Source organism: Camarhynchus parvulus, chromosome Z (genome assembly GCF_901933205.1).
Source record: "Camarhynchus parvulus chromosome Z, STF_HiC, whole genome shotgun sequence".
NCBI classification, from domain to species: Eukaryota; Metazoa; Chordata; class Aves; order Passeriformes; family Thraupidae; genus Camarhynchus; species Camarhynchus parvulus.
Window position 1 is genome coordinate 1,556,584 of NC_044601.1, and position 13,355 is coordinate 1,569,938.

General features: G+C 40.7%; 1 protein-coding gene across 5 annotated transcripts in view; it reads left to right on the forward strand.

Annotated features, from left to right (window-relative positions):
- The first annotated feature begins 365 nt into the window (after positions 1-365).
- Positions 366-13,355, forward strand: part of PJA2 (praja ring finger ubiquitin ligase 2) — a 49,804-nt gene continuing 36,814 nt past the window's right edge. For 3 of the 5 annotated variants that reach the window (XR_004061497.1, XM_030968699.1, XM_030968696.1), the window contains exons 1-2: positions 389-556; positions 12,218-12,409. Coding sequence is in view for 4 of the 5 variants with exons in the window: in XM_030968699.1 (XP_030824559.1) it covers positions 12,220-12,409 (190 nt within the window). In the remaining variant the exon portion in view is untranslated. The other 2 variants (XM_030968697.1, XM_030968698.1) reach the window with 2 other exon arrangements.

A 13,355-nucleotide genomic window follows, 5' to 3' on the forward strand; every position in this document is an offset into this window, starting at 1 on the left:
CCCCAGTCCTGCTGGTGGGGAGTGAAGGAGCAGCTGCCTGGCGCTGGGCTGCTGCGGGGGTTGAAGCACGGCAAACCCTACAAGGCAGCGGTGAGAAGCGGCAGCGGTGAGAAGAGTCAGTGATGAACATCGGTAGGTAGCGGTGAACGGCGGCCGAAGGCCCGTCCGGGTCGCCCCAGGCGCAGCGTCCCTCACTGCCGGCCCGGCCCGGCCCGGCCCGGGTCCTCGCCGCGCCCCGCCCCGTGCCCCGTTCCCCACTCGGGATTGGCCGCTGCCCTCCGCCCTGGCTCCTGATTGGGCGGCGCGGGCGCTGCTGGCGGCGGGATTGGCCGCGGCGGAGGCGGCGGGCGGGAGGCGGTGTCAGGAGCGGGCGGGGTGAGTGCGGCCCCGGCCCCGGCCCGGCTCCGCGGGGCGCCCATAAAAGGGGGCGGGCGGGGGCCGGGGGCATCGGGCAGAGCCGCTGGCAGTCCTGGGGACGGTCGTTTGTGCTGTGGAGCAGCCGCCTTGCTCCTTCCCTCCGGGACGGGCCTGCGGCCGAGGGCGGGGGCCTCAGCCGGTGGGTCAGGACGCACCGCGGGTGGGCCGTGGCGGCCCCGCGAGTGCCCGTCCGTGAGGGGCCGGGGCCGTTTGTGGGCGCGGGGCAGCCAGCGGGGCGCGCAGCGCAGAGCAAACACGGGCAGGCCTTCGGGGGCAAAGGGCTTGCAATTAATTTCTTTTCTTGTTGCTGGTTTGGTTTGTTCTTGTTTGGTTGGGGGGGTTTGTTGTGTTTTGTAGTTTCTCCTCCCACACCACCGTGGCGGTGATTCAGTACCCCGGGGAAAGGGGAAGTCCCGGCGCGGGGTCTGCGCTGTGCCATCCAAGCACCCGCGGGTGTGAGGAGAGCCACTGGCGGAGTGACATCGCTGATGGCGCTCCAGCGAGGTTGTGAAACACTCACACTTCTCTCTTTGCTTGGGGAGAGGATGTCCGAGCCAGCAAAGCAACCCTCAAACGCAGGGTCAGAGGGAACGTGCTTTGGGCCCAGGATCCAGGGGAGATTTGTCAGTGCCTTTTCCTCCGCACGAGTGAAATTAATTAACCCGTAGTTACACTGCCCGGGATGGTTCTTGCACCTGTGGGAAAGCAGCACCTCCTGCTGCACCTCTGGAAGTTCTCTTGAATGCTCGTGGAGAGCAGTGTTGGCTATGGTGGAGCTGAGTGTTCTCGGGGTGCCCTGTCCTGCACATGGGCTTTACTGGGTACTGCTGGTCAGTTAACACTGAAACATTTGGCTTACGCAGCATGTTACTCTCTGTGGTGCACAAAAACTTAGGAAGTTTATTCTAAGTTTAGAGGCTGTGTACTTCAGGAGATGTGTTTGAAAGCTTAGAGACTGTGTTTAGGTCCTTTTTCTATACTGTAACATATTCAGCACATTTTTTTTCAGTGTAGTTCTTGATTTGCATTTGTCTGTGCACACAGTTAAGCAGTTTAGAAGAATGACTTTTGATTGGATTTTTGCCACACTATCTAGAAAAAAATGTGTACTGTAGCAATGAAGAATGGTGTCAGACTGTTAGTGTTCTCTTTAATGCAGAAATGAAGAATACATACTTTATGGATTGAAATTTCATTTGGGAGAAGTATGCTTATTTAAAATTGTGTAAGCAAATGTACGTAATAAAATAAGTTTTCTTGTAGCTGAGTCAGCCTCTCACAGAATTTATTTTTCTCTCACCCACTAAGAAAGGAAGAAGCCTGGAAAAAAGTTATTAACAAAAATCTTTATTTTGAAGTTGCATTAAAATGCAGGATGAGAAAACTTCTGTGAAATAGGCCTGTTTTTAAAATTTCCTTTGCTGGTAGAGTGAATGGCAGTTTAGTAAGGTGCAAGAGTTCTTGACAGATCAAAACCGCATCTAAATAAGAAATAGCCATGAGTTGTTGCCTTGTTAAGATAACTGATCCTAGGAAGATGTGTGCCTTTACAAAAGTAGTTTAGCATAGCAAGTGAAAAGCACTGATAGGGTGTACTGAATGACTTCCACAAACACTGTAATGGGTATTTGTTGCAAAAAGTTGATCTGGCATTGCTACCATTTTTACACAGTAATCTCCCTGGTGGCCCATGGTATTTGTTGAGCTGTGTTTGTTTTGATTCTTGGATTCTTAGGAAGGCTTGAATGAAACCAGAAGTATTACTGTGCTGTACAGCAGTAGGGCTGTTTTTGGGGCAGGCAGGTGGTTGCGGGGTGAGTCACATTCATTTGGTGTCTGAGGTAATTGGAGGTGTGGATGTTGTTTGGAGCTGTGACTATATAACTTATAATTCTCTCAAGGCTTGTCCTAATAGTATTTTGAAAAATATGGGGAACAAATTGGTTTTAATTAATTTAATTCACTGATACAGTAATAAGCCCCCTGCATTTTAGTGGCTATGTGTGTAAATCCAGTAGAGCCCACTTCAGTTGCAGTGGTGCTTCAGCAATCCTGTATCTATATGTTTGATAGTGTATGTTTATAGGTTCTAAAGGGCTACTTTGCATTTATTTCAGTTGGAAAATGTGTTTAAGGCTTCAGTTACTAATGTGAAATAAACACTCAAGTTACAGAAACAACTTGGAATGTGGAATAAGCAGATAAACCCTGACTACTAGAGAAGGACAATGAGCTCATCTCAGCCTTCTGTTCAGAACATCCATGGACAGGGGGTACTGTGATTGTCCCTAAAGGAGATACTCACTTGAACCAGTGTCTGGAACTTCAGCTTTTGATAGCCTGGGCTCAAACAAAACTCACCATGCCGTTTATTAGGGTAGTGTCCTGAAGCTCTTGTAGTGGTGCTGTGCATGTTTAATAGGGGGGCAGTTATTTGAGTTGTCAAGGTGCAAAATGCAGTAGTTCTTACAAGAGCCTAGGTTGTCATACAGGCCATACCTGGCTGTCTGTTTATGTGGAGCAAGGCAATGACTTATTTATATGGGAAATTGAGGTAATTATTGATGAGCTCGTAGTAATGAGTGCAGTACTGTGCTAGGATGACAGAGTGGATGGTCATGTAAATTGCTAAATGCTCATGTGTTGTGATGGGAAAAATACTTATAAATTCTGCTGCCAATGGCATTAATCATTCTGAGTAGTTTTAAAACAGCTTTTCAAATTTGATTAATTTACAGTGTGATGTTTTTATTATGCAACATTTCAGGTAAGTAAATATGTGACTGTGGAAGATGAGAGAATTCCATGTGGCGTATGTGTGTGTGTGTCCTTAAAAATTATTAAAACAGAACCTGAAAAGTTTCTGGTTGTTCAGATTCTGAAGTCCCCTGTGATTTTTATGTATTGCTGTAACATCATCAATATCTCTCTGCCAGAAGCAAAGCAGGGAAAAGAAAATTCAAGATCATAACAACTTTGAGATTTAAGTTATGCTACTAGTTGATACTGTAGAAAAGTGTAATACAGAGAAATGATCGTGAGGGTAGATTGTGGATTATTTCTTAGGAGATTAGTGATATTTGGTTATACCAAAGTGTCCTATCATGTCAGCTTAGTGTCAGAATGTTCCAAAACATTCAAGAGAAGTTTCCCTAACCCAGGTGCTTTTAAGCAATAGCAAAGTCTGCCTTTTGTTTTGGTGGTGCTATAGTCAACTTCATATGTTAACTAGATCTTTATTCATTATGTGTCTGGTGAATCAGATATTTATTGTTTGGAGCTTAAAAAAATTGTGGTGTAGGGTTCTGAGAGTACTGTCAGGAACCTGCAGCAGTATTTCTGAGGCCTGAAATTTGGCTCCTAGGTAATGGATCTGTAATATGCTTCCATGATTGTAATAAAAGTGCTTTAAGTGCAAAGTGTCTTTTAAAAGGAGATGACAAAAAAAAAGACTTGTACCACACCAAATAAACCCACTGCAATTTCATACAGCGTGTTAATTGTGTAACCTTTCAAATATTTTTGAAAACAAAAGAAGTGTAAAAGTAATAAAAATTAATTTTGCTTTATCTTCTGTGTGAAAACAAGCAAATAGTTATAGGTAGTCACGTTGTAGCACCCAAAGATTTCCCACTCCATCTAAAAGTAGGTATGTAGGACTGTGACTCCTGCCTGGGGGCAGAATAAATATCTGAAATTCTGGTTAGGGAAATGACTGTGGAGCTGGTAAGGACCTCAAACTTGTCAGGCTTATTCTCTTTCCCAGCCCTTCCTCCCAGGGATTCTTCACCCGATGTTTGTTTGTTTGAATACTTTTCTTTGGGCTGTGTTTCTGCTGGATATTTTTCTGCCTCCCCAGGCATTCTGTTTGTGGGATACAATGTCCTTACTGGTAGAAACATTTCCCTTGTGTCATTTCCGTGTGTTGTTTCTATGTGTCAGGGAAAACAGTGATCTTTTTAGAAGCGGGCTGTTTAAAAACTATATGCAGAGCATAAGATCTGATTTACATTGTTGGTCAGGATACAAGTGTTACTTTTCCTGTCCCGTAGTTTTCACTCTAATGCAGCTCTGTGTGTTGCTATTTGCCAAAACGGAGGGAAGCAATGATTTGACTTTTGTCTATTGTGGTCCTCTATAATCCTCCACTGCCTTTCTGCTTACCTGAACATTGCCAATTGTTCCCCCTTTAGTAATTCCCTCAGTTGTTTTTTCCTTTGACAATAACCTCTCATGCTTCTCTTTTTGAGAATGATTTTGCTTCTTCACAGGTTTATTGGAATCACTTCAGATTCTGTTTCATGACACTTCAGGTGAACTCTCCTGTCTGTTGATTGGATCAGAGGCTTTTGTTACCCTTGAATCCAAGATAAAGAATTAAGGTTATGAAAAAAGAAGAGTTTGAAGTGCTGAGACCTCACTGTTCTTCAGGGAAAAAAACCAAAACCAACAACAAAACAAAACACCTCCAAAATTTGAAAAAAAGGTTTAGAAGTTGCTTTTACTGCTTCTAATAATGGATAAGGTTTGATTACCTGTTTTAGGTTAATTTTGCTTTAATAAAGACAGTTATAGAAGATGATAGCAATGCAAAAACACATCTTCTGGTCTTCTAGTCTGATGAATTATATCTCTCCATCAAGTAAGAGTTTCCAGGGCCTGTACTTCCACCTTGGGATTCTTTTGTCATTTCTAGTTGCAGTGTTTATCGGGAGGAAAGGAAGTGATTGTTCTGGTTTCTTAAAGTGCTTTGGGGTCATCTGCACTGACAAAAGTAAAAGTGTACCTTTTCTGCTTAGAGTGTAGACAAGTTGGCATTTTGGTGATTATTCGCTTCTATTTGAAGTGTTTCACCTCCAGAGACATGCTTCCTCCTCTGGGAAGTTTATAATCAGAACTTGAATAAGAATACGAGATGTGAAAGTCATAAGAAGAGAGGAGAGATATGGGGGTGGGGAGTTGGTGTCTGCATTTCTGTATGTCTTCCAACAGGTAGCAGGTAAAAATCACTACTTCTGCACCCTTAGTTTAGTACACCTACTTAGAATACAAAAGCTTCTGATATTGGGGAAGGAGGGAGATAAGAAAGCTTGCCTGATGATTAGCAGCACATAATAGTGTTCTGTATTAGCAGAATAGATTGCTACAGGGACTACTGGTGAAGTTAGGCTTTTTATTCTCAAAGTTACAATGCTAGCTTTCTATGGGAGGATGGGGCTTGCTATTACTTGGCTAGTGCATGGGCATACACATTGTCCTCATCTTTAAAAGCTTCTAGTACTGCAGTTGCTTAATCTTCCCTCTTGAGATTTAATGTGTAATTTCTGCTGAAGCTATTAGTAGGATAAAAGCTGTAAAACTGATTATTACAGTGGTAAGGCAAAGCTGTCAGTTTATCAGATCAAACAGAGGATTGAGGATTTTCATCAGGGGAGATGAAAATGATGCATTCAAACTATTTACAGTTATGTGTAAGAAAGTAAAGAGAACGGGGCTGAAGTCAGAGCAAGTCAGTATAAAAAACATGGAAATAGTGCAGGAGTTGTGCATAGCACTGAAGGAGATAGACCCTCAGAAAATGGTGTAAAATCAGTACTGGAATGGCTCAGTTCTACCACCTCAGCTGTGCTAATGCAACAGCCTACTGAGCTTCTTAAAAATGAAGACAGACTTAGACTCTCAAAGAAAAGGATCTGGCAGAGCTGAGTAAGTTAATCCAGGCTGCTTTAGAGCTTGACAGCCAGCCATTGCAGTGACACCTGAAGCTGCATCAGAGCAGCCACCCTAACTCTGGCTCCTTGGCTGAAGTCAACAGATGGCATACATCAGCCTAGGAGGATTCTGTGCTCTTGTGGTGGTCAGAAGAGCCTGGATGAGAGGAGATGTGCAGGATCTTCAGCTGTAGGAGGATGTTTAAGGACAGAAAGGAACTGCCTCAGGTTGGTTGGTTGTTGGTTCAGACACCACCGTATGGAAGGTGATGGCTGGGCTCCACTTATTAAGGGAGTTCTGGACTTGAAGAATTTTTGTTTCTGCTTCGTGACTTGTCCTGTGAATATATCCAATGCATTTCTTCTTGTCCTGTGAATATAACCACTGCATATCAGTGATTGCATATCAGCAGCCACTGATACCTTCATGTATACACTTAATTCACTCCTGTTTGTATAGTGACAGGACTTGCTCCATTTCAAGTCTGGCAAAATTTTTTCCTAACTTGGGTAGAGTTGTGAATTGTTTATGGTGTTTATAGGAGGTCATTATTGAGATTTGGAGTATATAGACAATGTCCAAAATAGTAATCAACTTCTTTCTTTTGGCCTTCATGTTGACTAATGCTTTGGTAAATGCAGAAATTTAATTATTTGTAAAATTAATAGTAATATTAATAGACTGTCATAATTCAGAACTTCAGTTTTGCATTTATGGCACAAATTTCATGCAAAACTGCAGGCTTTTAAGGAAATACAAAACAGAAACCATTTAGTAGTTAAGTGGGAGGAAGCTGCTCATTGTTTGCTGGTGATCATTTGCCTCTTTTGGGAAGAGTCTCAGATCACTATCAGAATATTTTGATATGATCATGGCTTTTGGAGGTCTATTTCTTTTTAAATGTAATGTGAGAGGTAAAAAACACAACTAAACAATATTCTAATTTAAAATTAAATCAATAGTGGACCAGTGTGACAGCTTATTGAATTTGGGCTACAGGCTACTTGCAGCCTCAGGCAGAGACAAGGAACTAGATTGAGTAAAAATATTGACTTGGTGGAATCTGTAGCTCAAAGGAGAGTTCAAAATGACCTGTAAGGTTGATGAAAAGACAATGCCTGGAAAGTATGTCCCTGAAGCATATTCCATTTGTCAGTGTACTTGTAGCTGAGCTGATACTGCTTATGAAAATAATTGCTACTGTGTTCTCAGATATCCTAGTCAGGAGACTTAAGTCATTTCTAAACCAGAGAATTTGAGGAAGGAAGGTTGAATGGATTGGATCCATGAGAAAAATATTTGATTTTTGCTTATCATCCAGTGTACAGTTTTAAGCTGTGATAGAGCTAAATTTCTATATGAGAGTTTGCATGGGATAACATTCTGAATGTTTACTGAAAACAGTGTTGATAACACAGGGATGTTTTTGTAATTGCTAGCTGAGCCCTTTTCTGCTTCTCACTCCACCTGTGAGAAGGTTGGGGGTGCACAAGGAGCTGGAGGGGACACAGCCAGGACAGCTGACCCCAACTGACCAGAGGGATATTTGAGACCACGTGGCGTCAAGCTCAGCTGGTAGCGGGAGGAAGGTTGGCCAGGCTGCTGTGACTTTGTAACTGTCTGAGCATTGTTGGGTTGCTGGTGAGCAATTAGGGGTTATTTGTGTTGTTTCTTTTCCCTTGCTTTCATGTCTTTGTCTTCTTATTTATTGTTTCCCTAAAAAACCCCAAATTCCAAAACACTTTATCACAGCCCATGGGTTTTTTCATTTTTACCCTTCTTAATCTCTCTCCATATCAACTGGGTTGGAGAGTGAGCACCTGTGTGGTGCTTAGCTGCCTACAGGGGTTAGATTCTGGTATATGGTTTTCTGAGGCTGAGATTAATACCAGACCACAAAAGTAAATTTTAACTGAATATTCTTTGCTTTGAGTATTAATCTGCTAGTGTATGTAGTCTGAAGCTTGTAAGCATTGTAAAAAATTTAAATAATTTCAGTGTTAATCTGCCCATAGAGGCAAGAGAAGAAAATTGTGACAGTAGTATGTTGTTTCACTTATTTAAATTGAAATATTCCTCTCATTTTTGGGATTATTGTGTGCCTTTGTTCTGTTAACTGAAATGAAGTAATGGTGCTTAGCAAACTGAAAATTCTCCTTTCTAATTATTTTCTTTTTTAAATTCATCTGCACTTAAAAGCTTTCAATACCTGCATGGAAGAAAGAGATGTAGAATACTGGTTCCATGTAAAAAAATTGGATAATGCAGTTTAAAAGAATTTGAATACTTTTCCTGCAACATTTATTTGTGTTGATCAGAGCTATGATTTCATTTTGATTCAGAAATAGTCAATTAAGGGGGAGGGTGTGAAGAATATGAGTTGGTTTTAAGTTTTGCCCATTTGACAGCCAAATGAATTCATATACTTCTGGGAATAAATGCAGATGTATTTTTTTTAAGATGGTAACCTAGAAAACAGTAATCGTGTCAGTATAACATGCATTCCCTTTTAAAACTTTGAATGTGAAATTCTGTTGTTGCCTTGTAGGAGAAAATATTTTCTGTAATTCATGGATATAAGAGAAAAAAGAGCAATTTTGGAGGATAAAGGATTTATTTTTATTTCTGTGTCAAGTGTTGAGATTGGGTCCAGAATGTGCATGCAAGTTTTTTTACAAATGCTAGGAAAATCTGAAGAACATTTTAAAAAATTATTTGTTAAAACATTGCAGATATACTTCTTAGAAATATTTGAGGCTAACTTCACATTTCTTAAAAGAAAAAAAAAAAGCTAGTTAAATAGTTCCGGCAGCAGAAGGAGAAACTTGGAACTGTTTCCCTCCAACTTCTTGCCCAATCCCCTCTGGGCCCTTCAGCCACATTCTGCCAAGCTTTTTCCTTCTGTGTAATAGGGCTACTGTAAGAAGTCCCTCTCCAGCTCTCTTGTAGCCCCACTTTAGGTTACTGGAAGGTTGCTGTAAGGTCTTCCTGGAGCCTTCACCAGGCAGAAGAGCCCCAGATCTCTCAGCCTGTCTTCATAGGAGGGGTGCTCAAGCCTCAGATCACCTTCATGGCCCTCAGTCATGCACTCCTTGACCCAAGAGAGCTGCTGCTCATGTCACTAGTGCACAGGATGTGATGGAGTTGAGGAGACAGGAGGGAACAAAAGGTAATGGAGAGGAGAGTAAAGGGAGGTGACCAGGTTTCAGTGGGTGAGGACAGGATCCTGCCAGCATCCATCTGAGCAGGAAATTCCAGTCCTACATGTGGCTCTGTAAATCGGTTTGAGTTTTGGGGGTTTTTTTGTAGTATTGTGGTCAAGAACATGGATGATTTCTGTAAAATAAGTTACAGTGCTACATTGTGAACACTTGAAGGCATGCATCTACTCTAATCTTGAACACTTACATCTGGAAAAAGGGGGATTTTCCCCCCCCCCCCTTTTTTAAATCTGTGGAAGAGGACAAGTTGGTTAGGATTTGATTAGATTCTGGGGCTTTCTGTGCTACAGCCTGTAATTTGCTGTCTCTAGGGAGTGGTGTCCTTAGTGCAGTGTTGGTAGAAGTAGAGGAAGCACACGACTTTGTCAGTCATTAAGGCAGTGCCTGTTAAAGGCTGGACCTACGTGTTTGTGAACTGTGCATTTTATGAGACAATCACTCTCATTTTTTAATCAGTTCTGGTAATCCAAAATGCTTTCCTGTTCATGATCCTTTTGAGGAATTCAGGTGGCTGTAATAATGTTCTGGAAGTATGGAGGTGTGTGTATAAACTTCTTCAGCCAGAGACATGAATAATCACCTCATTTTCCCTATACCTTAGTTATTTGTTCACTGGTGTGTTGCTTCTCTAAGACTAGTCAGTTTTGCAGAAATGCATCTTGTCAGGGACTATTGGGTGAGCTTTGAACAGGTCTAATGAGCAGACCTTCTGAAGCAGTACCCATTCCTTAGGCTGAGCTAGCCTGGAAGAAATACCTGAGAGAGGATATTGTGTTTCACAGCTTCATTGTGTGAAAGGTTTCTTGTAAATTGGTCTCCGCATTCATGTGGCTAAATGCTGCTCGTTTTAGGCATGTAGGTAAATAAGTGCATGCCTCCATCTCTTATTTTTTAGATGTTTTGTATTTAGCTAGAAGTAAGCCTCTCCTGAAAATCAAATGTGACAGCCATACCTCCAGTAAGTGGTGACAACTTCCACTGTCTTGATCCAGTAAGTCTTCCCCAGGACAGAAGAATAATAACTGCCTGCTCTATCTTCTAGAAACAGTTGAATACATGATGAGAGACTCTGTATGCGAGAGCATTATTTGGAACAAAAAATGTAGTGCATTAAACAGATTTTGCACATTGTGAACATCAGTTTTTTAAAAATGAAACATTTGCATTCAGAGAGCTTGACTCTGTTGAGTGGACATCTGGTTTTGAACAATACCGATGTTTTAGAGAACAAAATGACATTAGGAGTTATGCAATTTTGTTGTATTTTTACCTTGTTTGTTTCAACCACTTGTTTGAGAACAGATTTCTGCATTGCTACTCTGATTTACTAATTTAACTATTGGATTTTATTATGCAGATTTGGATGTGGCTGCTCATTGTCAGCTCCTTCTGGCAGTCTGCTGACCAACCATGTTGTAATGAAGGGAAATTTCAGAACTGTCAGAGCTTGGTTGAAAATAAATAACTTGCTGGTTGACTTAATAAAAATATTAACTACTGGCTGACTAGATAGCAAAATGAATTGTCAGTCCTGTTATTTGTTGCATTAGTTGCCAGGATTTTTGTTTTGCAAAGATGCCAGAGTTTTCACCTTTCTAAAGATTGCAAAAATGGTATAGTTAATAACAAAACAAACAGGTTCTGGTTTTTAATGTAGGATGGGCAGGTCTGGACAAATACTCAAAAATATTTCCAGGGAAAATTTATGTGTGATCAAATTACATAGAGCTTCATAGATGAATGAGGAAAAAAAACCTCAGATACCTGCTAATTTTTTACCTTCTTCCAAGGTTCAATTTCTTTCATATGTCTCCGCACATAGATACTCTTTTTAAGTGTAATGAAGAGATTAGTTGCACAGCCAGGAAATAAAAAAGCTTTCATATTTTTCTAAGTTCATAGTACTCTATATTAATGGTTGCAAACTTTATCTTCCTTGTCTTTAATGTTAACTTTTTAATTTGGTGAGTTTCAAGAACAGAAAGTTTTTAATTCCGTATCTACTAAAGATTAAAAGTGACTTAGAGGGACACAAAGAAGTCAGTGTATAACTGAAATAGTGAACTTCTAATTGCATTTGTACAAGCAACAGCTTTTGGGCATGAACCCTTGTGTTAGATTATTAATCCTGATAATACTGCTGTATTAAAATCTCTCTTTATTACAATATTGGCAGCCTTTTTCCACCTTTTCTCAAGTTCCTTTTTACTCCTTATCCCGTATTTTCTTGGTAAAAGCTGTAAGTTTCATTAATATGAAAAACTGCTGCAAGAAGAAGCAGTGTGTGGGCAATGCTTTGTATGGTGATGCCTGAACATACTACCTCTAGCAGTAAGAATAAAGCCTTTCCTCTGGGACTTTCATTTTAGAAGGTGTGGTTTGATTAATTATACTTTTCCAGTCACAAAGATAAGCTAGCTAGAGCTGCTTGAATTGTGCTGTATTAACTGAAGGATTTTTCATTGTAGTGATTGCAAATCTTTTCTGCAAGCTGATTTATGTGTTGCGTCAGATTTATGAACAGAGTGGAAAAAAGAAAAGCTGAGACATCTGGGATTGATTTTTAAAAAACCAAATTATTAAGTCTCTGTTATGTACTAAAAACTTGTTAAGATGGGGGTACAATCAGTGTTTGTCAATATTATTGTGTAGATGAAAACTTAGTTACAATGCTTTCATAACATATGGGCCCAGAGCACTCTATGTTCTTAATAATCATGTTGTAAATGAAGCTTAAGACTTTAGAGAAATAGAAAATTCCTAGATAAAAAAGTGTATCAAAGTTCTAAGGGAGAGGGAAACTGCAAAGACATATTGTTGTTTAACAAGTATCTCTGTCTTTTTCTTTCCTCCATAATCTTGTGTAGCAATGGGCCAAGGACTTGGCAAAACTGCCTGGCCCAAACCTGCAGGAGCATATCAGACTACTACAGGTGGAAGAAGACTTTCCTTTGTTGGGTTTAGACCATTTTTGAATAATCAAGACATAGATGGACATCAACAGAACGACAACTGCAAACAATTAGGATTGGAAGATGTTCAGAAAGAGAATTCTTTATGTATGTATATATCTTTGTGTATGTGCCATTTTGTTGCAAACTGGGATGCTTGGGGCTGGAGGAGAAAGGTACCCTGAGAGCCATATAAGTGGCTCATGTTATTGAGCCGCTTAAATAACATGAAAAGTACATTTCCTGTGTCTTTAATTTGCTTTTATGCTAAATTTCATTCTATAAAATATAAGTAATCTAATAAATCTATATTAGGCTATGTAGTTTTGCTTGAAGAACATTCATAATGAGTTAATGTGTTCTAGTAAACTAGAAAACAATAACATTGTTTAGTTCAAATTATTTTGTCTCCAAATTAAAATTCACATTTGGAAGAAAATGCCTATTCTAACCTTCTGTTTAGAATAAGGCTGTGAAATATTTGATGCATCATGAACCAGGTTGTTCTCTTTGTCAACCATAGTGAAAATTAGTTTAAGCCTCTAAAACATCTGTAAAAGTTCCTTTTTTGTGTGTGCATACCAGTTAGACCACTTCCCTTTCTTGTTGAATGCATATTGGATGTTAGTATTTACCAAAATGCCTTCTGTGACATTAGCATCTGAATAATTAATAGAGGAATACATAATACCTTATTGGATTAGAAATATGGTCCCATTTCTTTGCCTGAGGTTTGCAGCTTAAAAAACCTTATTTGATATAGCCTTAGGTCTTCGAAAGTGCCTGGAGGGAAAGGACCTGGGGGTACTTCTCAACACTGGCTGAGTATGAGCCATCAGTGTGCCCAGGTGGGCAAGGGCACCTGGCCTGTGTCAGCAATAGTGTGGCACCAGGGCAGTGACAATCCCCCTGTGCTGGGTACTGGTTAGGTTACAGCTCAAGTAATGTGTCAGGTTCTGTGCCCCTCAGTGCAGGAAGGACATTGAGGGGCTGGAATGTGTCCAGAGAAGGGCAGCAGGCTGGGGAAGGGTCTGGAGTACAAGTCAAATGAAGA